At 47.6% G+C, this 23,963-nt stretch overlaps 3 protein-coding genes across 8 annotated transcripts in view; all 3 read left to right on the top strand.

The window, feature by feature from the left end:
- The window catches only part of OSCP1 (organic solute carrier partner 1), a 39,700-nt gene extending 35,950 nt beyond the window's left edge, over positions 1-3,750 (top strand). For both annotated transcript variants that reach the window (XM_074305164.1, XM_074305165.1), the window contains exons 8-10: positions 296-435; positions 2,283-2,346; positions 3,372-3,750. In XM_074305164.1, coding sequence (XP_074161265.1) covers positions 296-435; positions 2,283-2,346; positions 3,372-3,488 — 321 coding nt within the window. In that variant the 3' untranslated portion in view covers positions 3,489-3,750. The remainder of the gene's footprint in view (positions 1-295; positions 436-2,282; positions 2,347-3,371) is intronic.
- A 5,740-nt stretch (positions 3,751-9,490) lies between these two features.
- On the top strand, positions 9,491-13,415 carry LSM10 (LSM10, U7 small nuclear RNA associated). 5 transcript variants are annotated; one of them, XM_074305166.1, is made up of 2 exons: positions 9,491-9,890; positions 12,510-13,415. In XM_074305166.1, exon 2 carries the CDS (start codon positions 12,546-12,548, stop codon positions 12,915-12,917), a length of 372 nt encoding a protein of 123 aa, XP_074161267.1. In that variant the 5' UTR covers positions 9,491-9,890; positions 12,510-12,545; the 3' UTR covers positions 12,918-13,415. The 5 variants fall into 5 exon arrangements, with proteins under 5 accessions (XP_074161267.1, XP_074161269.1, XP_074161271.1 ...); XM_074305168.1 differs by having other exon boundaries at positions 9,492-9,882; XM_074305170.1 differs by lacking the exon at positions 9,491-9,890 and adding an exon at positions 10,186-10,260.
- A 7,266-nt stretch (positions 13,416-20,681) lies between these two features.
- The window catches only part of STK40 (serine/threonine kinase 40), a 56,517-nt gene continuing 53,235 nt past the window's right edge, over positions 20,682-23,963 (top strand). Inside the window, exon 1 of the mRNA XM_074305158.1 lies at positions 20,682-20,818. The gene's annotated coding sequence lies outside the window, so the exon portion shown is untranslated. The remainder of the gene's footprint in view (positions 20,819-23,963) is intronic.

The following is a 23,963-nucleotide window of genomic DNA, read 5'->3' as shown; positions in this document are numbered from 1 at the left end:
CTGCTGCATCCGAGCTTCATCTGGTCTCTTCCTGAAAGCCCAGCCTGGAGCTGCTGAGTCACCCCTCCCCCTGGGGTTCAGACCTCTGCTCTCTTCTGAACCAGAGCTGCTTCTGCCGCTGTCAGGGAAGGATGCTAGACACTACCAGGCTTTCCAAGCAGGCCCGATTCACCCAGAAATCAGTTCTTATTTTTATTTGAAATGTTAACCCCAAAGCTATGTAATTTATTACAGAACCTGAAGTTGGTGAGTATGAACACCTCACACAGCTAAGCCCATGAAATTGTTTTACTAGGATAATGTCGCTGCAAGAACTCTTGCAAAAGAAGAACTGAATTTCTTGGCCAGATTGATGGGAGGAATGGAGATTAAGAAAAACAGTGGCCCTGAACCTGGGTTCCGGTTGAATCTGTTTACCACTGATGAAGAAGAAGAGTATGTTTTACTCCTCTTGGTACTTTAGTGGGTCTGTGGGATAGGTGCTGTCTTCCTCTGCCCTTTTAGAATATAGCCCTCCATCCTTTCTGCTCCTTTGCGCGCGCGCACACACACACACACACACACAGAAAAAGTGTTTAGTGGGTCTTCTGACCAGGTGTTCACTCGGGAACCAACAAGTCAGGGCATCAGTCAGGGCATTATGTGAGTAGGTATAATAAAGGCTTTTAAGATTAAAAAAAAAAAAAAGTGTTTAACTCTCCAGAACCCATTCCTTCATTTGTAAAGGGGCATGACCCATCTTTTTGACATCAATATCCTCATGATGCTGAGAAAGCTGCATTAGAGTGGTGGGTCCGCATTAAAGTGACATGACTTGGATATGTGGGGGCTGTAGCACATGACCAGTAAGGAAGTGAGAGAAGAGAATAGCATAAAAATTGCCAGAGACATGACCAGAAAAAAAGCAGGCTAGTGTTGTATCAAGAAGGGGGGTGTTGGAGGGATATCCCATGGCCTCCAGGGGTATCCACTGACATGCAATGTTAAGAGATCTAGAAGGGCACCTCACAAGTCATTGGGATTAGGACACAGGGTAAGATCTAGGACCTGCAAAGGAGAAGGAAGGACCTACTAAAGTAAAATGGGGAATAACACCATACAGTGTGGAAAGGCACTTTCCCAATGTACTGTTTAAATATGAGCTGCTCTTGGTATTGGGAGCATGCTGCAGCTACTTATTCCTACTTTGTGTTCTTCCATTATTCTTTGGGTTTTGGTTCTCTAAGATCACAACCTTTTATGATTTGTGGTCATGTAGTATTACTAATACATTAAAAAGATGAGCTTTTGTGGCACTGAGCAATCTGGAATTAAAATGCTGTACAGATTCTCAAATGTGATCTAACCCATCATCTTCTACGCAAGTCTGGATCTACCGGAGGACAACAAGCATAGCTGAACCCAGAAATGAGGAAAAGGAGATAGGTAAGATTTACAAGGGGAATCTCTGCAGGGCTTTAATTTCAAATTGCTCAATGCCAAAAAAAATTCATCTGTTTCTGTCATTATTTTCCTAGGCACACTATAGGATTGCAAATCATAAATGATCTGAATTCAAAATCATGTGTGTATTTGTGTAAATATATATATATATATGTGTGTGTGTGTATGTATGTGTATGTGTGAATATATCTATGTATAACTATAATTATATATGTATATAGGCACATACATATAGTTACAGGTTTCCAACCTTCCTTAGAATCAGCATGGAGGTAGAATCAGCTTTATAATGTTAGTGGCTAGTGACCCTGAAAAATAAGAAGGCAAACTACTTAGAAATACATACTTTTTATCCACTTGATAATTCTAGTATTGATAGTCAAGCTAAATCCTGTTTTATTTCTGCTGTTGTTGTTCAGTCATGTCCAATGACCCCAACACCCCTTTCTTGGCAAAGATACTGAACTAGTTTGTCATTTCATAAGTGGATTAAAGCAAACAGAGGTTAAGTGACTTGCCCAGAGTAACACAGCTAAGAAGTGGCTTAAGGTCAGATTTGAACCCTTGTCTTCCTAAGCCACCTCACTGCCTCAATATTCTATTCCTACTCCATAAAAATAGAGTGATTGGTTGGCATTTAGGTGATATCCCATCAAAGACTGCTCTGCCAGCAAATAAGGGGGATGTATTTGAGAGCAATAAGCAGTATTGTTATAAAGAAGCATTAGTCATATTGGGAAAAACCTGCAGGACATTGGGAAGTAAATCTTTCTTCTTATGTTTCTCTTAAGAAGTCATCTAAATTCTAGAAGTGTTTTTCTTCCTGCTTTTCTCCTTAGGCATGCTGCGTTAACCAGACCAGAAGAATTATCATACCAAGTGATCAACATTCAGGCAGCCCAGGTGAGTGGGTACAGGGAAAAACCCTGTGACAGGATCTACTTTGTATGAAAAAACTAAGCTTGAATGGGACATGAGCGCTGAATAAAAAAGAATAAGAGGCTTTCTCAGCCAGTCGAAGAATTTGAGCAGTGTAGGAGAGAAGAGGTGAGGAGGGGCACCCTCTTGGAATTCCCTCCTGTTAACTTGATGCCAGAAAAGACATTGAATCAAGGACCAGAAGACCAGCTCCTAATGCTGCTGGTTCCATTTACTTGCTAGGTGAGCTTGAGTGAGTTTTGCACCTCATTTTCTTACACTTCAGACTCCAAACTTCATCCTTTTCATCACTTCACATCTTGAATTTTAAATATTATTATTAACCCTTAAAGGCCAATTCAGTTTTTAAAATATCTAGTTCAATTCAATTCAGTGAGCATTTATTAAGTTCCTACTCTGTGCCAGGCCCCATGATGAGTATTAGGAATACCATAAGAAAAAGAAAAATGGTCTCCCTGCCCTCAAAGATCTTACAATCTAACAGGAGAAGGTAAAGAACACCACACAAAAGGGGTTACAGACCTCTATAAAGGAGGATCTGGGGAAGAATTTGGAATGCCACCTCCAGTCCTCCAGGAAGAAGAGAGAGGAGATTGAGGGAGGTGGCCCTCCAAGGGCTTAGGTTAGCAGTGTGATGGGGAGGATAGAAGTGATGTTATGCTGGGAGGAGCTGGACAACAAGTGCAAAGTGCCAGGAAGGCCCAGGGCTGGGCCAAGTTTCCACCTTCAGAAAGCCTACAGGATAGCAGGAAAGAATATCATCAGTACCACTCGGAGCTGTGAATAAAAACACCATTAGGTTTAGAAGAGGAAAAAAGCCCTCTAGTCAGAGCAGATGGAGAACTCGACGGCACTCACTGCTTAGAGGTGTTGCTGACCTGACTTGACATATGAACGAGATAGAAACTATTCTCCTAAAACAAACCCTGGGTCAACCATGCACCCACACATGCTTTCTCCCCTGTTTCTGCCTTTACTGTCATTAACAGGACCAGCAAAGAAACGAAGAACTAACTCGGATCATGGGAGAGTTTGAGATTCATGACCAGCCCCAACAGAGTACCAGCAAAGGTGATGATTTGCTGGCCATGATGGATGAATTATAACGGTGGCCCTGGCAAGCTGAGGGTTCCACCTACAGCAGAGACTGCTGGACCAGAGCTGCCTGAGACCAGAGTAGGACCCCTCAGAGATGCTGCTAGTTTTTCTACTAAATGGAGCCTTGATATCTCATACTGTTTTTGTACTGTGATCAACTGCACAAGCTTCCTTCCCTTACTCAGAGCTCTCCCCCCAAAGGCACACACACACACACACACACACACACACACACTCTGCATTCAGCTAAATTCATTCTGATTTTCAAAATTGACCTTTTTTGTGTTTCCTTTCCAAATGCAACAGCAGCCATCTGTGGGCTGAGCATGCGCAGATCCCAGGCCCCAAGTGCATAAGGGTAAGACCGTGTGCGCTGCCTCTCAGCTTTGCTCCCTTGTGTCTCCTGTGAGAGATCTGGATCTTTCCAGCCTCTCTGATTCTGAATGGGGAAGTCTAAAAGGTTTTCTGTTTGTGTTCTGCCATATAGGGGGTTTAGAAAGTTCTCTTGTCCTGTGTAGTAGGAGCAGGAATCTTAGGGAGGCAGAGTAAATCAGGGGCTGTGTCACGGGACTGTGCCAGCTGTCTTCCAAACAGGGGACTGAGGAACATAAAGATACACAGATATGTAGCTATATATGTACATATATATACATGAAGAAAAATGTTTTGCTTTTCAGCATAGTCTGTGCTGCTTTGCCCCCTGCTTCTTATCTTTGCCATCCCCCAAGCTGGCATGCCAGACCACCAGGGAGATCATGAGATATATCTCCTGAAGCAATGCTCAGTGCTCAGGCAACTGAGATACCACAGAGCTGTCACTTTGCCTTTTGATTACCAACCAAGCAATTTCCCTTTAAGAAGAATAGAGTCCCAAGTCTAATTAGGGCTTACTCAAAGTATCCATAGGCTTTGCCTTCTTTTCATGAAACTGAAATCAATTCAGCCTCTTGCTACTAAAACAGGAGTGATCTGGGGAACCCTTCCCTCCCATGTGAGAGACTGTAGCCTGTGGGAATTAGCCCACACTTTGCAATAGGGAAGGCTAGGGGCCATCCCAAAGAGCATGCACAAAGATGCACCTGCACCCTGACCCCTTACGGTGAATCAGACATGCTCTGGCTCAGTGCTGAAGGATTTGCACTTTAGAATGATGCATCAATCCCTTGTTGATTCTCATGAATTATTGCTGGTTCAGTTCCAAATAAAGTATATGGATTATTCTTAAATTATTTATATATAGGAAGCATCCAGCTTGGTGATGTAGAACCTCATGAAAGGGTTACCTGGCTTCTTCTCTTCCTCCATTCCCTCTACCTGTCTTGTCCAAGTTAAAGTGGGACTCTTCTGCAATGGGAACAAGGGTAGGGATCATCCCGTTCTTGTCTTTAAAAAGCTATCATCAGACTTATTCCTAGAACTGTAGGTGTGCTCTGGCACTAGAAGATTTTGATATGAATGAATGTCATCTTGACAAATCAAGTTAGTTCCTGCCCATCTACCTTAGAGTTTTCTGCAAAAGCTCCCCCAATAAAGTGTGTGGTATTTAGGGGGTATTGTGCATTAACACTCTTGTTCAAGAGTTTACAAAGTGCCTTTTGTTCAGCCCCTTTTACAGAACTTGGGCTCCCTTTGAAAGGGGTAGTTTGGCTGGGTGCAAAGCAAGGATGAAATGTTCCAGCCTGTTTAAAGGCTAGCTCCTATCCCTTTGTTGAAGTCTGGCTAAGCAGACTACAAAACCAGCCTTTATCAGGTGCTGGGAGCATGGCCTCTGGGCCCTTGAAGGTGAGCCACAAACTGCCAACAAGAGGTGGCCACCTTCCATTAACATATTCCTGAGTGATGTCCATGATTTCAGACATATCTGTCATCTTGGTAAATAAGATAAAAATCTCTAGACCTGAAGTAGCTCTTTGATGAGGCAATCTTTTGGCCTGTTCTATCCCTCTGGACTCTCATCAACACTGAAAAAGTGAGTGTAATTCCTTTGTGTGGAGCAGTAGGAATGTCCAAAGCCCACAAGGGCACAAGGAATAAGTCAGAAATAACAAAGAGTGGGTGACAGGAATAAAACTCCCTGAAATCTTCATTTAACAACAAACCAAAAGGAACAGAGATAGAACAGTGTTACCAAGAAGCCCCCTAATGCTGCCCTCATCGTGATTTAAGACTGTTGCTACTATTGTCATTGGGACCATAAGAGGATCACCCAACCATCTGTAGGTTTAGTTTTCACGTCCAAGTAACAAAACAGCGCTGGCTTCATGAAGAGGGTCCTACAACTGAAGGGGAGGGGTGAGAAGGTATAGAAAGTGAGACAAACGAGAATAATCTTCCAGCATGGTCCGATGGAAAGAGTGTTACATTTGGAACCAGAGTACCCAAGTTCTAATCTCAGTTCTTTGTTTATTCTCTCTGTAGCCTTGGGCAAGTAATCTCACCTTTCTAGGTCTATTTCCTCATCAGTAAAAGGGTCTAAATTAGATGACCTCTAAGATCTGTTTCAGGTCTAAATTAATGATCCCATCTTGTGGCTCTCACAGTAGTACCCAGGCCTGCCTTGTCTATGGTATAAGGTAAAACTCCCTTATTCTCCAGCCATGGGTAAGAAAGCATCAGGAAGTGGGGTCTGCTGGACCAAACATCCCCAAAGGAACATTCATCCTTGACTGCAACCAAACCAAAAACAGTGACCTACTCACCAACCTCTGAAAGATGAGGCGCTCACAATTTGTTTTTAATTAGAACTAATACTTCATCCACTCCAGTCAACAAACATTAAGCACCAGTGTGGAATGCAATGCACCAGACACTGTGAGTTTTTCACTTGGTGGTCCATTTTCTATTGAGCCTCTCAGGACAGCATACTGTTGACTGAGACATGCTTTATCAGATCTAAATTCAAGGTCTTTCTGGTTGGTGAATGGCTGCCTCTGGTGGAGCTTTTCATTGGCATTTTCTCATTGGAGTCTGCTAGGCTACCATAGTGAAGAGCCCCTGGCCCAGTCAGTTTCATCTTTTAGATGCGTGATCTCAAGTCCTTTAAGTTCTCTGACCTCAGTTGGTTCCACTGCAATGGGAATATTGACTAACACCTACACTTCAGTAATGAAAATTGACTTTGTAAACCTTGGAGGACTCTGTGTGTGGAAACCAACAGCCTCCCAGGGAGATGGGCATCCCCACTTCACAGGTGAGCAAAATGAGGCCCAAGGAAGTTTTGACTTATCAAGATGCCAGTGGTAAAGTCAAGGACTTGACCTTCAGACCACAAACCATTCTACTTCACTGCCTCTCAGTGTTCCTGTTTGTAGGAGGTTACAGCAACAGAAAGAAAGTTAATGCCCAGTGGCAAAGTACAGAGTACAGCCTTCCCTTGCCTCTTACCCTTTCCCAAACCACAGATTGTACACACACACACACAAAAAAAAAGTCTTCATGGAGAGGACAGTGATCTATAATGGATAAGAGTTGCTCGGCTTGGAGTCTGAGATACCTGAATGTAAATTCCAACTCTGATGCTTATTAGCTGTCACCATATTTAACCCCTCTCAGCCTCAGTTTCCTTTTCTGTAATATGGGGAGAATAGAATAGCACCTACCTCACAGGGTTGTTGTGAGGCTCAAATGAGATATATCTGTAAAGTAACTTTGGAGCACTAAATAAATCAGCTTTCACTATAAAGATGTGAATTTCAAAATACCTTCTCTTTAATTATATTTTTACTTTTGCCTTGTGTCCCCAGAGAAGGAGCTTAATATAAATACTTGACATACTGACCTTCCTCAATTGCTTTCTCTAGCTGTGTATCTGGCAAGGAATGGGTTGTAGGAAGGCGTTGAAGAATCAGATTGGGGAAACTCCAACCCTTCCTGAGTCATGTCTTCGTCACATGGCTCTGTGATTTGAAGTCAATTCCCAGAATATCAAGACACACCCATTTTGTAATGTAAATACGATGGGATCATGCCAAATCAAGGCAATTTGAATTGTGGGATGACCCCAGCATCTCACCCCAACCCTTTGGGTGTGTGTCATCTGTCCTCTGCAGCTAGAGTCAAGGTTGCTGGTGCATTCTAGGTGGGGCAGTCAAGGAACAGGAAGGCTGGACCAGGCCTGTGGTTTTCCTATTTGTTTCCCCCATGAGAAAGTCCAGACCATGTTGGGACTAAATGAGAATCTACGAATCTTCTGTTCGACTATTGCATTTTTCTCAAGATACACCCTGTTTAATCAAAAAACATACTTTTGAAATTGTCAAGCATGCTTGTAACTAAAGGAGCTATCCCTGGTGCCAGCCCACTGGGTTCCTCAGTTTTTTGGGGATTTTTTGCCCATGTCAACAAGCATTAAATATCTACTGGATACAAGACACTGTGGTAAGTGCTGGAAAAACAGTATAATAGCTTCAGTTTAATACTTTAAGGTTGTCAAAGTATTTTACACAGTCAAAAAAATAATCTATTTAGTGCTAGCCCTTGAATGTTAACTCATTTGGGCCTCTCAACAACCCTGGGAGGTAGGTATAGCCCCATTTTACAGAAAAAGAAACCAAGAGTCACACAACTATTAAATGTCTGCGTCAGGATATGAACTCGGGACTTCCAGATTCCTCCATCTACTTGGACATCTGGCTTCAAAGAAATGTCATTCAAATGGATGAGAAAACCTGCAAACAACTGTGTATATGAATCATGTGGAAAAGTTCCAGGAAGAATAATCACTAGAGAAATAGCCACAAAGGGGAACAATTTCTTTTGGCCAGTCTCACAAATCACCTCTGAGGAGTATTACTTATTCCCACAGGAATAAAATGATGTGAGAATCATTAATTTTTAAATATTTTAAAAGCTTTTAATTTTCAAAATACATGCAAAGAGTTTTCAACATTCACCCTTGCAAAAAACAAAAAACAAAAAAAAAAAAAAAAAACTGTTTCAAGTGTTTCCTTTCTACCTTCTCCCCCTTCCCTTTCCCTCCCCAAGCCAACAATCTAACGCACATTAAACATGTATTTTGTTTTGTTTTTTTTTTTGTCTCAAGTACCTCTCACAAGGTTACAATTCAATTCCTTTTGAAATTGTCAAGCAAATGACATTTAGCATCCCTTGTCCTCCTCTCCAAATCTAATGATCTACATCTAAATTCCATTCCTGGTGACTCCAGAGTTAAATTCTATACGGTCTCTCCCTTGCAGGAGAGGTAGGGTTTGGACTAGACGGTTTGTAAATTCTCCCCCAATTCAAACGATTCTTAGATCGAGGATTCCCTCCCCAGCACTGAGTCCTTCCCCTCGGCCTAAAACTCCACACAGCCCCCTCCCACGTTGGGGAGAACGCCCCCGAGGTGACACCCCATCCGGGTTCCTCCCCCTCAGAGGCGGTCCCCTTGGAGTGCCGGGGGTCGCCTGGCTCTAAGGCCCTCCATCCGCGGCATTCTCCCCGGCTGCTCCCCCTCCCAGAACTCTTCCTCCCCAGCTTTAAGTCCCACCTCTCACAGGAAGCCTCCCCCGGCCCCTCTTCAGCCTAGCGCCCTCATATCTCCCCCGGCATGCAGCCCTAGCTGCATGTGTGTGCACGCGGCCTCCCCGTTAGGAGCTCGGGGAGGGCCTCGTGGCCCCTGCAGTTAGCACAGCGCCGGGCACACGGTGAGCTTTAATAAGTTTCCTGATTAGCAGCGAGGTTTACGAAGCTCACTATCGGCCCTCATGGCCACCGAAAGCGCTCCGAAGTTGTAACTCCGAGGGGGTCCGGCTCTCCTCAGCTAACCTCAGACCCGCCCTCCCGGAAGCTTCTTTCCCACACCTGTCACCGCCCCCACACCTTCTCGCGGCCTCCATTCAGACAATAAACTCCGGCTCGGCACCTACGGGAACCCGAGGAATTTGGGCCCCGCCCCCGGGGATTACGAGCCCCAGCTGGGGAGACAGATAAGCGCGGCTCCAGTGAAGCCGTCCCGCTGGAGGGCGTAGGGAGGGCTATTAATAGCTCCTGGGTCGGTGCTAGCTGCTGCGTTATTCCACGTTACGGAAGAGAAGGGGTGAGAGCGCAGGGTCGGAGCAGGAATATTCAGGTCCCGCCTCAGACACTTAGCTGAGGGACTCCGGCGCGTCTCTGACCCCTCTGTAAAGTGGGCGGGAAAAGCGAAGGGCAGGCCGCACCAATACGTGCCCAAAAAGCCCGAGTGGGTCACGTTGGGTCGCGCGCGCCCGAGGAAAGTCTGAGCCCAAAGAGGGGAAAATCGGGGCCAAACCAGGCCTGCGATGCTTAGGGCCTGAGCGCTGAGCCACGTGCTAAGCGCTGCGGTTACAAGGAGACAAGACTGCCTGCCCTCGGGGGGCGGGCGTCGGCGGACTGCTCGAGTACAAAGGCAGTAACGCGGCCAAACGAGGCCGGCAGAGCCAGGCGCGGAGGTGAGCCTCGGCTAGAAGCCGTGAAAGTGACGCGTGGGGGGAGGGGAGAGCAACCCGGGCTTGGAGGGGAGGCCCGTCCCCTTCACAACCGTGCATAGCCTGCTAGAAGGAACGAGACACTAACACAAAGAGGTCCGGGAGGAGGCGGGTTTCAGAGGCCGCGTAGGCTAGGACACCCAAGAGTTGGGTCTTCAGCCGCCCCACCAGGCGTGCACAAGAATGATCCGGAAGGAGCGCGGGAGGGACGGAGCGCCGCGAAGCCTTTCGGGACTTGTAGTTTTTCCTCTCCCACCGCGTTCGCGCGACTTGGGTCACGTGGTCACGTTCCTCCTCCGGCCCCGCCTCTCTGTGGCCCCGGAGGCTAAGTTTGGTGAGGCTGCGTTCGTATTCTCCATGGCCCCTGGAGTCCTCCCGGGCCTGAGAGAGACAGAAAAAGAGAAGTGAAGGGTTCTGCGTGGTGGGTCCTCACGGCGGGGAGGAGGCCGGAGTGGGTGGGGGGAAGGGGCGCCCCTGAGTGGGGAGGGGGAGAGCAGGGGAAGCTAGGACGGGTGGGAGTGGGCTCCTGGGGAGGCTGGGCAGCCCCACGGGAGGGAACGTGGGAGGGAAGTCCTGCAGAGCCCCCCCACGTCCTCGATGGCCTTAATAACTACGTTACAACAGCGAGCACTTACATAATGTGTGCTCCGCCAGGCACTGTGCTAAACGCTTTCCAAAAACAGTACCTCACTAGGAGACCACCGCCCCCCCAGGAGGAGGCTGCCTGGGATGAGCCCATTTTATAGAGGGAGAAACTGAGGGAAGCAGGGGAAGTGAATTGCCGGGTCACGCTTCTAGGAAGAGAGCTGCATTTGAACTCGGGGCCCCAGACTCCAGGCGGAGCACTCTGCCCTTTCCCTCGGACTCAGAATACTTTCTTCCCATCACCCCACTTTTCCCGCCCCCCCCCTTGTGGGTGCTTGTCCCTCAGCCCCCGTCCTAGCCTACAAGAATGACATTCTACCAGGTAGGAGGTCTTAGTTACTCACCCTCTAGTTCTGCCTCAAAACTGCTTAGGAACAAAAACCCTGGTTTGGCGCCGGGGAAGGTCTCCTCCGCTGCTTGGGCAGCGCGTGCCTCCCTGCCCCCCCTCCCCCCCTCCCCCCGCGGTGGAGTCAGTGCTGCGGAGGTCCGGCCGCCTGCGAGGACCAGCTCCTCCGACTGTACACATCTAAAAGCAAACACCACACAAGTAAAATTGGTCCTGGGAAGTCCTCGGGGCCTAGAGCTGTGACCTTACTGCGGAGCGGCAATGGGTGTTTAGTGATAGTGAATTTATAATGGCGGAAGGCCTTGGACCTGAAGCGGCCCTAGAAGTTGCCAAGAGGTAAATTTTCAGTTTGATGTTTAGAACTTAAATGATCCAGAAATGGAATGGGCTCCCTCTGAAAATAGTGCTTTCTCCCTCCCTGGAAGCCTTCAAGCAAAAACTGCCTAACTACCTTTGTCACTTTGCCACAGAACCATCAGGTGAAGCCAGTGGATCCCCTCTCTAGAGAATGTTTTAAATGCACAAAATAAACTACATAGGGCTATAAAGGAAATCGGTTAGCTTGAAATAATTATTAGCACTTTTTTTTTTTTTTTTTTTTTTTCAAACAAGTTCACCTGCCCCAGGTTGAGACACTGGATTATTGAATCATCCACTAAAGGGATCATAGGGATCTTAAAGAACATCATCTGGTCCAGAGCCCTTCTTTTACCGTCATTACAGATGAACTGAGACTCCAGGAGGGAAAGCTGCTGTTCTAGCTAACAGCTGAGAGGGCAAGGATCTGTGTGGCCACGTTTTAGGATTCTTAAACCAGTGTCCTTTGTCATGTACTTCTAGAGATTTCCTCCTTCAGAGGAAAAGAGTGAATACCAGGAAGATGGGAAGGGACTCACTGAAGGTCAGCCAGATAGAAATAGCACAAGACTAATAGGCATCCTTTTCTGGCACCCGTGGGTGACTCCATCTCCCAGCTTTCTCTGCGAAGGCTTAAGGACAGAGGAAGGATAGATCTTGCCCTAAGAAGCTTCTAGGCCAACACACAAAACTGCATTGGCCATAGAAGAATACAATAGCTCAACGTGTACCAATGGGGATTGTCTGTTGAATCCCAGACCACTGTGAGAAATGGAGGCAGGTAGTGTTTTCCAGGATAAAGTAGTGTTGAGGTAACATTTGAAGAAACCCAGAGAATCAGTGCAGTATTTAAAAAAAAAAAATGGATTTGAAACCAGAAGACTTGCATTCAAATTCTGGTTCTCCTATTTACTACGCGTGTGACTAAGTGAATCGGGGAACCCGTGTCCCTAAACTTCTGTGTCCTCATCAGAAATGGGAAGTTCTGAGAGCTTGTTTCCAAATAGACTTGATAATTGTATTTCATTATAACCTGCTTTCTTGGTAAGTCTATGTAGTTAAACATTTTAAGAAGAGGTCTCTAAGCTTTGCCAGATTGCCACAGAGGACCGGGTTACCAAAAAATAAAAAAAATAAATAAATGTGATAACCTCAATATAAATCTCTTCTAGTGGCAAAGGGTGAGTTAGGTTTCTCACTTGCTGCTGCTTACATCTGTTTCCTTTTGTCTTCAGTGAAACGTCGAAGTACTCTCACTTCCTCACTACCACATGGAGGTCAGCCACTCAGTAAAGGAGCGTACCATCGCTGAGAATAGCCTGGTCATCCTGCTGCAGGGTCTCCGGGGCCTGGTGACCACAGTGGACCTGCGGGATGAGACTGTGGCCCGTGGCCGAGTAGACAACGTGGATGCCTTCATGAACATTCGCCTGGCTGAGGTCACCTACACAGACCGACAGGGCCAGCAGGTCCAGCTTGATGACCTCTTTGTGACTGGTCGCAATGTCCGTTATGTCCACATTCCCGATGAGGTAGATATCACTGCCACCATTGAGCAGCAACTTCAGGCCATCCATCGGGTGCGCAACTTTGGCAGTGAGGGTAAAGGTCGAAGAGAATTTCCTACCAGGAAGTACAAGTGAAAGACGTTCCTCCTTCACCCTGATACTTTCAGAGCCATTGGCCTTACACCTTTTGATGGAGGCTGCTGCACTGCTTTCTGACAGCCAGTTCTCCCCCATCAGGATACAGACCACAACAAGGATAAGCTCATTCCAAAACCACATTTGCCTTTTACAAGTCCAGGATTTGATCTGGGTACCCAAAATCTGATATGTTCATAATCTTGGATTAGTTGAAGACCATCCTCCATGCTTCATGCCTAATTGAACCCATGGAGCTCCCTGATTCTGTATTAAAAGGTTAATTTCAGCCATTTTTAATACTTTCCTAAAATACATTGATAATCTTTGCTGCTAAATGTATTTAAGAGTATTTTGTGAGCCTTTTCCGCTAAATTGCTTATTTTTAAAACCAAAGTTGGATGCAAATTCATGAATCCTAGATCTTTGTAGGTCCCCAAGTCTCTACTTGTCCCCAACTCCACAAGTTGTTCAGAATTAAATCACTTAAATTCAGTAGGGAAAGGAATTGTTTGTTTGTTTTCCCTTTGAATCATAGAATTTTAGAATTAGAAGGTACCTCAGAGATCATCTTTTCAGAGGTCCCCCAGCAGAGGACTGACTCCTGCTGACAGGAGTATCTATTGGAGCCTACTTGAACACTTCATTTCATAAGGCAGCCTGAAATCTCTACACATGTGAGTTCTTACTATGAATTGTGTTATTGGGCAAGCCTGCATATTAGGAAGTTCTTCAGCCTCACCAGGTTATCACCACTCTTACATCTGCTCATTGGTCCTAGAAACATAATCTTGATTTCTCCTTCACATCACAATCTTTCAAAAAGTAGAAGGCAGTGATTCCCCTAAACCTCTGTTCCAGCTTAACATCTCTGTTTTCTCAGTCGAAGCGATTTGTTTGCTTGACCTTTGTTTCCTGAGAATAAGGGCAAGTTGTGGGTTCCTAGTTCCTAGGAGTTTAGCCACAAGAGACTCCTTGAGGCAAGCAAAGGGTACATCTTGGGGTTTGAAATGATGAGATGAAGCCCTTGGGAGGAAAGGTGGAAGGAATCTATATAGTGAGTCAAAAGTTCCTTTTTGCTGGGGCTAAAAATTACCTACATGGCCTATGGTGACTGGCAATAACGTCAACAATGCCATTGGCGAGCATTTACTAATATTGAAGTGATTTTTTTTTTCTTTTTTTAAATCAGTCTCAGCCCAGGAGGTTGTGACCTGCAAAAGTTTTTCAGAGGAAAAAATTTCAATAGTCCTGTCTCACCTTTGCCCTGCTGCTTTATACAGAAAAAGTAGGACTATTCTCCCATTTGGCTCTCCAGTACCTCTACCGGAAACCCCTCCAACTACCCACACAGAAGGGACAACCCATCCCAAAAAGTTTCCTGCAATTAAGGGACAAAGATCAAAGAACAGGTGTCCAAGGCATTGGGTGTGCTTTATGGAGTATGTTTTCCTGTAGTGAGGGGAAGAAAAGGTGGTTTCATGAACATTTTACTTGAATATCTGGCAGAAGGGAGGCCTGAGAAAATCAGTCATTGCCATCTGACATGTACTTTCCCTGATAAAGGGCTGAAGGTTAATAAATGTCAGTAAGGAGCAGGAGCTAATGTGATTTAGATGGAGGGACATGCAGCTGACTGTAATGGCACCAGTGAAATCAGACCCTGGCATGAGGAGTTCAGAACCCCTATAAGGGGCCAGATACAGAGTGGGGGAGGGGGAGGAGGAGAAGGAGAAGATGAGGGACTCGGATTTGGAAAGTAGGAGGAATAGCTGGAGTCACCCTGGACACAAGGAGGGCTGTAAGGGAGGGAGTACTGGCCAGCCAGGTCAGCAATTTGTTTCTTTCTGTGTAAAGCTTAGGGTAGAAGAAACATGGAATAGTGGAGAGATGGCCAGTCTTGAATTTAAGACTTGAGATGGAGTTCTTTCTATTTCTGATGTGTACTTGCTCTGCGACCACGAGTGAATCACTTAGCCTATCCGTGGTTCAGACAACTCTCCAAGACTGCCAGTTACCCTTAATTGCCTCTGTGGAAGCAGTTTCCATATCTGGGATTCCCAATGATGATGTAACAGAAGGTCTAGGGCTACATGGAAATGTGAGATTATTATTAACAGCATATAATCACTGGATTACCCTAGAAGAGAGGATGATGAGAATACAAAAATTAGTTAAATAACAGGCTGAAAGGTGACTAGCCCACATAGCTGCAAGTGAGTGTGCTTCCCTCCCCTCCAATTTCTGTTACAACCGTATAATAATAGTCACCAGCATTTATATGGTGTCTTGAGGTTTTCCCATTTGATATTCTCTGCCAAGCTTTTCAGCATTGAGGAATAGTCTGCTGGAACACAAATTGAGGGCTCTAGAGTTTCATTCTGTTTCCTTTTCTGTAGAGAAAAGAAACAATGTAATGGGAGAGACAGCAAGAGGGTAAAGAGAGCTCGGTCTTTGGCCGGATGGAGCTGGAGGTTCCCTGATTGTTTTTCACTAAGCCCCCAGTTTAAGAGACAAAGAGAGGGGCCTGCTCTTTCCCTTCACTCCATCAGGGAAATAGATGTGACCACTGGTCACAAGCACCTAGAAAATGGAGACTCTAAGTCTGCCCATTGCTCACCTTATTCTGGATGAGCTGCAGTTTAGATAACGTCGTTCCCCCGGGGAGGAACAGGAATGAAGGGTGGGTGCTTTGACCTGCGTTCAGGCCTGAAATCAGCTGCTGCTGGCTTTTCAGTTCCTCCTCATGGAATGACTAAATGACTGATGGATTCTGAGAGATGGAGAACTAGCCCGAACATAGGGAAGTCAGGTCCAGGGAAAAGGTCACAAGGCGACCCCACAGTGGCAAGCTGACCTGGCTCCCTTACAAACAGATCTAGCAAAGGAGAGTGAGCCAGACTCAGAGAGCCCCCCCAAGCCAGAAGGCAAAGGCAAAGGGAAGAGGCCAAATCGAGTCCTAGAGCTGCCGCTGCCCCATGGCTGCCCACCAGAAAGCCCCCAGCCAGGAGGGAGGAAGGGAGGGGAGTGAGCAAGCCTGTTCCCTCATCCCCCTCCCTGCGGTGACAGCCACCAGCTGCTCGGGGAGCCTGTGCATCATCAGCCAGCCATCTCAAGTTGTTGTGACAGGCGTCATTTTGTTATGGCAGTGCTGTCTGCATCCCCCAGCAGGAGAGGGATGGGTGTGTGTGTGTATGTATGTGGTCACACAGCAATGTCTCCACATCGCTGTCCTGCTGACAGCTCCCTGGCTGGTGCCTTTGGGTAGGGGCAGGTTTTTCTATAGCTTGGCAGTCCTGCGTCCTTTCTTCTCTTTTCTTCCTCTGCCTGTATGCAGTCCCATATTTTCAGTCAGCTAAGGAAAGGGAAAGGGGGGTGGGAAGGGATGTGGAAGGGAGAGGATAGTGTCTGTGTCAAAGGAGAGAATATAATGAGCCTTGGAAAATCCAAAATCCTACCATGTCAGGAGCCATTCCAGGGACTTTCCAGTATCTCAGCCGTATCCTGTTCTGCCCTCCGAAAGGGAAAGTAGCATCTTGGGGCAAAGCTGAGCCCTATCTGGACATCCCTAATTCAGCCACTTCTAACCACTCAACCTGACTCCTTGGTGCACAAAAATCAGAAGGCAGAGAGCAGAGGAGCACATACACAACCTGCTTTAACAGTTCCAGCCACCTCCAAATGGGGCTGCCTCCAGAAAGACTGTTTCCCATCACCAGAGGCCTGGAAGCACAAGATTGGTGGCCACTTAGAGATGGTGTAGCAAGGGTTCCTGCTGGGTACATATGGGACTAGACCAAGACTTCTAACCTTAGAGTGTGTCTTCTAGCAGCACAGCAAAGCCTCTGGGCCCTTTCTCAGGAGAATGTTCTCAAATACATAAAATTACAAAAGAAACCAAAGGATATAACCAGATCAGAATGAAATTTCTCTCCCTGTCCATTTGTTGTTTAGTCATTTCTGACTCTCCATGATCCTTTTTGGGGTTTACTTGGCAAAGATATTGGAGGGTTTTTTCATCTTCTCTAGCTCATCTTACAGACAAGAAAACTAAGACCGGGTCACACAGCTAGGTAGTGTCTGAAGCCATGTTAGAACTCAGGAAAATGAGTCTTCCTGACTCCTGGCTTGGCACTATCCACAGTGCCCCTAGCTGTCCAAATTCAGATTCCCTTGGAAGTTTATGAGTTCACTGACATCAGGTTACGATCTCCTGAATGAAACGGTTTTCTGAGGACCCTTACAGCTCTGAGATTCTATGAAAGATTTTATCTACCAGATTTGCTGAAAGACAAACCTATGAGCTCCACAAACCCTTTCCTTCTTTGAAATGTTAACCTCAAATCTCTGTAATCTATCACAGTATCTGAGGCTTGTTCAGTGTGAACACCTTCATTCACATGGCTAAAAGGCAGTAAATTGTTTCGATAGAAGAACCCTCCCCTATAACCCTCTTGCAAAAACTGAATTTCTTGGCCAGGTTGATGGTAGCAGTACTGTGGATGGGGACTGGGGGAGGAGGGACAGTCCCATGGAGATGAGTTGGGGAAGGGGGGGTACATCATATACATATGCAAACACCTATGAACCCATGCTCTAACTCCCAAGCCCCTTTCACACACACACACACATTCTGCCCCTGGCTTACTTTAGGAAAGAAAAGGAAAGCCTGTTTTTAGGACCTTTCCCCCAGGAGCCAGAGTTGCTGTCCTTTGAATCTTTCTACTCCCAAGGTGTGGGTGAAGGCTGGGAAGTACAGAACAAAAGAAAGATAAGAGTGAGTCCCATTTTGTCAGCAGGGAAGTACTTTAGGGTAGTGGAGAGAGCACTGCATTTGGGGTTCCACCATCTCAGCAGGGCCCTACAGATTGCTTAGTGGACCCAGGTCTGTATTCTGGCCTTGTTCAGCCCACTTCCTTTCCCTTTTCTTGGGCTTATTCTTTCCATTTGTGAAATGGATTAAATGATTTCTAAGTCCCAAATCCTACAGTGTCCAGGACCTAGCACTGTCTACCTGGTGAGAGGCTGGATCCTGCGTGTAGAGGGACACACAAATACCCATGCCCAAAGGCTCCAGAAACTGGCATAAAGAGGGGACGGATTTGACCCATGTAGCTACCTAAGCAACAGAACAGGAGACAAAGTGCAAACCTAACACAGTTGGGGAAAGATGTGGAAATATCCCCACAGAGAGAGAGAGGGAGACACGCATACTCCATGTGTCTCCCACTTCTCCCTGGAGGCGGCAGCTCTCTGGGCTTTTCCCTGGAGGATGGAGAAGGTGGGGAAGAAAGACTGGGGGTTGCGGCCAGGCGAGGCGGCTCAGCTTCTCTGTTTGGCAGCTCCCTAGCTATGGGAGGCACAACAAAGCCCAGAGAGGGCCATGAGTCACCTAGCATGATGCAATCTCTTTAAAGGCCCCATCTGCTGCTGCTGCAAGAAGCTGATTCATGGCGGGTGTGGTTGCTGACAGAAGAAGGGGAATAGGCTGCCAGAGCTGCAGCAGGAGGGACTGAGGTTAGACAGCCCGGAACAGGTGACTGAGAGGATCCTGCTTTGGGAGTCAGGAGAAACAGGTGAAATTTGTCAGAGACGGGGAGAGGGAAGGAGGAAGAGGGTTCAGTGTTGTCCCCCCTTCCTTAGAAGGCCTTTTCATCTTCAGGTTAGAGCAGGGGTCCCTGTGATTCTATTTTAGGCATTTAAAAACCTTCTGAGAAGGGATCCATAGACTTCATCAGGGGTCAGATCATGTCAACAAGCATGTATTAGGCCTGCTATTTGCCAGGCACTGGGTTAAGTACCTAGGATTTAAAGAAAGACAAATAGTAATCTCTGTCTGCAAGGAGTTCACCATCTCGTGGAGTGACATGCCTGACAATGTCTCATGGTCCCAGGACTCGAGGGTTAACAATGCCTGCTGTAGAAGAAACACGAGGAAGGATGAATCAATCCGTCATTGGGGATTTATTAAATCACTTTATTCTGTGAGCTAGGCACCCAAGAATGAACCAATAACTACTCAAAACAAGCTTGTCTGATACTAATGGGAGAGTCAATAAGGACATGCAAAAATATATACAGCAGGGATATAAAGTGAATAAATACAAATGTGTTTGCACGCATGTGTACTTAAATGTGTATTTATACACATATACACATATATACATACACACATATATGTACATTTAAATAAATTTAGAGTTGGAAAAAGCTTTAGAGACCATGGGATTATAAATTGACAGATGTAAGGGATCATAGAAGTCATCTATCTTAAAGGGAGGTTCCTCATTTTACAGATGGGAAAACTGAGGCCCAGAGAAGAAAGGGTTCAAGATATCACAACTGGTCACGGGCAGAGAAGAAATCTAAACCCAGGGCTCTGGCCCTACATCCTCCAGCTTTCCTTCTACAGTATGCTGGTAGCCAAGGGAATAAATGGGATAGAAGGCCGTGGCCCAGTGGGCCAGAGGTAGGACTGAATGAATGAATGAGCATCACGAGGTGCTTTCCATGTGCCAGATATGTTCTAGGCAAACAATTCTCTCAGGGAGCTCATACTCTAATGGGGAAAAGAACACGGATGGGAATGCTGGCCGTGCTGTGGTTAGGTATGTCACAGGCAGGCTTTCAGGCCACATGGCGTCCTGAGAGCCTGGAGGACTAAGGCTGGGCTGTGAAATCAAGTCAACCAGTCAGCAAGCATTTATTAAGCACCTTCTGGGTCAGGAAAGTCCCTGCTCTCCAGGAGCTCACAGTCTAACTACTTGAACCCCCTGCCTATCCCCAGGATCTTTGTTTAGAAATGTGAGGCTGCTCTTTATTATTATTATGATGATGATGATGTCATTGTGCTTGGTAATAAACAACTTCTAGAGTCCTACTCCTGGAGACAAATCTGGCCTCGAATACTTATTAGCTTGTGTGACTCCGGGCAAGTCACTTAACGTTTGCCTGACTCAGTTTCCTCATCTGTAAAATGGGATGATGCTTAGCACAGTGCTTGACACATAGTAAATGCTATATAAATGTTAGCTATTACTATGAACACTCGGGTTCAGAGGGAACACATGGCTTCGGAAAACTCGTTTCCAGAAGTGGGGGGCGGGGCAGGGTCGGGCCTCTCTTTTCTGATAAATACGGTATTTCCAGAGGGGGACTTCTCTTTCCCCTTCTTCCCTCACCTCTACCCCTCCCCCCCTCCCGCCGCCTGCCCGGCTCAGGCAGCGCAGTCCTCAGTAACTGTCAAACGGTCGAAGCGGATTTCCGAAGGGGGCGGGAGGTGGGTGCGACTGCGTGATTCAGGGCTCCGTAGGATTCGGGCGGGGGTGGTGTGAGGGGCGGTGCTAAGCCGTCACCGTCTCCGTGGCCTCACTCCCGAAGGAGCGGACCGGCTGAGCCCGCCCCCTCTCTTAGTCAACCGCCAATCACCCTTCTTCTTTCAGCCCCGTCCCCACCGAGAGCCAGTCCCCTGTAGGGCTCAGCCCCCAGACCTGAAGTCTGTCAGCTTCCGCCCTGCACCAACATGGCCGCTCCCTCGAGGCCAATCAGCGGCTCGCAGGGTTTTAGAGCAGGGTCCGGATAGGGAGCCAGCAGGCTATCCTCGCTCCGTTCGCTTGGAACAGAAAGGCGGAGCTTCGGGCTGGGGGGGCTGGGTCGTGGGGGTGGCGGTGCGTCACTTCCGTTGTCAGGTGGCGGCGCCGCAGCCATGGAGGGAGGCGGCGGCTCGGGCGGCGGCGGCGGCTGCAGCGGCGGCGGCTCGGGCGGCTGCGCTGGGCGGCGGCGGTAGAGCGGCTCTCCCGCCCCCCGGCCCCCCGGCCTCCCGCCCCCCGGGACGGAGCGCCGAGCAGCCCCCGGCTCCGGGACTCGGACTATGGGCGAGGAGCGCTGAGCGCCGGGGGAAGGTGAGCGGAACTGAGGGGGGAGGGAAACCGACGTGGGGGCAAGCGAACTGGGGTCTGCAGCGTGGAGACTTACACTGAGGGGAGTGTAGAGCGGGATCTCCCGGGGGGAGGGGCGGAGCCCTCCCTGAAGGGGCGGTAAGGACCTGTGGGGAGGGGGAGGGGTCTGTGCTGGGGGGAGGAGGCTGCCCCGAGATGTATGACTCCGGTAGACCCTGAGGTCCGGACCCGAGGGGGTGTTTCCCCCTTTAGAAGGGACGTTCCTCGAGGGCAGGGGCTGCTTTTTTGTCTTTGTGCTTCCTGCGCCGTGGCTGGCAGCTAGGAGAAGCTTACAAATGCTGGTGATGGATCGGCTGGTGGCTGAGGCGAGGGCAGCCTGCAGGGCCATTCTTAGAGGAGGAGGGATGAATGAGAGGAGAACGGGGACTTGCGAGAGGGGAGGAGGGAGGGGGAGGAACGCGGGGTGGGGATGGGGAGGGAATCCGGGGACCGTGGTGATTGGAATGGATGGAGCCGGTGCGCTGGTCAGAGACTGTTGGGGACTCGGGGAGCGCGGGCGCGGAGGCAGCAGCGCCGGGGCGTTTGGAGGCCGGCTCTGCCTTGCGGCCCCCGCAGCCTCGTGAGGACCGAGTGCAGAACTGAGTCCCTCCCGTGTGATTCCCGAAGTTCCCTCGTGTCCCGCAGGGGACAAGCCTGGTGTAACCCGGGGTGCCCCTCTGACCCGGAGCGGCTCGGGAGGAAGTGCTGGGGAGGCGCAGAGCGTGGGGGGGGGGCGGGGGACTGTTCCCGGGAGTCCTGGTGGCGTGGGAAGAGCCGCGCGTCCTTTTCCACACGGTGACCGGCCTTCAGGCCACGGTGCATCCCGGGCGGCCGGCCTGAGCCTCCCTCGCGCCGCTTGTCTGAGCTCCGCCGGCTTAGTGTCCGGCCTAGTTGGCTCCCTGAGTCAGGGCGGCAGAGCCGGCGGCGGGCGGCCTTCGGGGCCCGAGCCTTTCACCTGGCCGCGGGAGCTGGGGCTTCTCAGCCCCCCCCCCCCCCCAGGCGGCTCCGCCTACTGATAAGCACGGTGGCGCTAGTGCCCTTAATGGGGTGGCCCCTGCGGAGCAGCAGCAACTTTCCAGCTGTTTACACTCTGCCCTCTTAAGTGGGGGAGACCCAGACTGTGGAGTTTCTCCGAAGTGCTTCTGGAGAACACGGTGAGGAGGAAGAGAAAGTCCTACTGGGTGCGTTTCCCTTAAGGCTTCTGCCGGAGATAAGGAAGCACGAAATTTGTGGAAGTTCTGAGCTTCAAATAAGGAAACATGATTGTGCACTCGGAGGAATACTTTCTGCTTTAAACTGCGGGCTTAGATTCCCCGGAGGCTTCACTCCCAAGGCCTTAACTTCTTGGAACTTTGTAACCGAAGGCGTGGAAAAGTCTTTCCCTCAGATTAGAGCGGAAATGGGGGGTTAAATACGCAAACGCCCAGTTAAACCCACAATTCCCATTTAATTAAATCGAAGGTGGGCTGCGTGCATTTACTTATTTAAATTTGGGGCTTTGTAGAATAGTGCGGAAAAACTAGAGCCGGGCGGTGTGCTACTGTTCCAGCTGACCTTCACTGAACCCCTGAGCTAGCCCAGGCTAGGCAGAATGGAACTGGTGAGCTCCACAAATAGGGCAGCTGCACGTTTGAATTATCAGGTTGTACCTTTAAGGATTTGGTTAGTGCCAGATCTCAAACATGTAGAATTTGCTTCATTTTTCACATTTGTGGTTGCTAAATCCCACACAAACTTCAGGAAATAAATCCCAATAATTAGCTGGTGTAATTAGTGACAACTGAAGGCCTTGCCCTGAGGATCTAATGTTATAGTTTCATTTTACTCCTTCTGAAAACAAAGTTTGTGAGAAATTGACCCAAGCAAACTAAGGTAATTCCAGCTGTTCTGGAAAATTAGTTGTGGGTTTTTGTCCTGGTTCTTTGTAGCAGTGAATACTCAGCATCACAGATCTCCTGGTTTGTAAGACCTCAAGACATCTAGCTTAACACCTTCATTTTGTAGTTGGGGACAAAAGCTGCGTGATTTCTCCATGGTCAAAATCTTTGAGAAAACCTATCTCTCTTTTAAATATAGTAAATATAGGGTTCCCTAATGTTTTTTTTGACACTTTTGTTAAACATCAAATCAAGTAGGAGCAAGAGAAAAGCTTTAAATGACTGTGTGTAACTATATTTCTGTTATTTATATTTGTTCCCCAATATTATGACTGACTTGTTTTTAAGTGGTTTACCAGAGAAAGGCCATGCTCCTCCATTTAGTTGTATACCTTTAGTCAGGGAGGTGAGCTTCCTGGATTTTCCACAAGTTCAAATTTCTTAACATAGATTTCCCAACCCCAAAATGCCTTATTTAGAAACAGCTCTTTGGGCTGAGGAAGTCCCAGAAAAGCAGCTTTTTGGCTACGAATTGTAACCCTTTCCTCTCCACTCCTCTCCCCTCTAAATGCCTGCCATACTGACCAGGGTCATTATCAGAATGAATTTTCATGAAGTGAGCTTTTCTGAAGAATTCCTGGGCACCTGATCCTGGAAAGGGATACTAATATTAGATTTCTGTTCCAAATTCACTGCTTAAAAACTGGATCAGAAGTTTGTCACCATTTGTTAGTGGCTTTAGAATAGCCACCCTTGGAAAACTCTAGGTTTTGTGAATCCTGAACTGTTCCCCCTAATACTGAATACAGATATTATACCTTTGATAAATTGGCTTTTGTGCTCATGCAATTTCTAACTAATCTCTAACTAATGATATTTGTGGATTCATCTTTGGGGTCAAATTTTGAATTGTACTTGGGGATTTCCAGGTACTCTTGATTTCAGCTATGCCATTACTCTGCACTTTTGTCCTTGTTCTTACTGTATGAAAGAGAGATCATAATAAAGTTAGGTAGGTCATCTCTGGTTAAGCACTTACCCTTTGCAATAAAGTTCTTTCTTCAGACTGAAGGAAATTAACTCTTAGTGATGATTAGGAGAGAAAATCTGACCTTCTCAGAATGTCATTTACCAAAATCCCCCCCTCTCACCCTCCTAGCGCGCGCGCGCGCACACACACACACACACACACACACACACACACACACACACACACACACACACACACACAC

Source organism: Sminthopsis crassicaudata, chromosome 3 (assembly GCF_048593235.1).
Source record: "Sminthopsis crassicaudata isolate SCR6 chromosome 3, ASM4859323v1, whole genome shotgun sequence".
Classification (NCBI taxonomy): Eukaryota; Metazoa; Chordata; class Mammalia; order Dasyuromorphia; family Dasyuridae; genus Sminthopsis; species Sminthopsis crassicaudata.
Note: the sequence above shows the minus strand (reverse complement) of the source record. Positions and strands in the feature narration are given on the sequence as shown.

Coding starts and splice junctions, on each gene's coding strand:
- LSM10 (XM_074305166.1), top strand. CDS start 12,546: ATGGAGGTCAGCCACTCAGTAAAGGAGCGTACCATCGCTGAGAATAGC.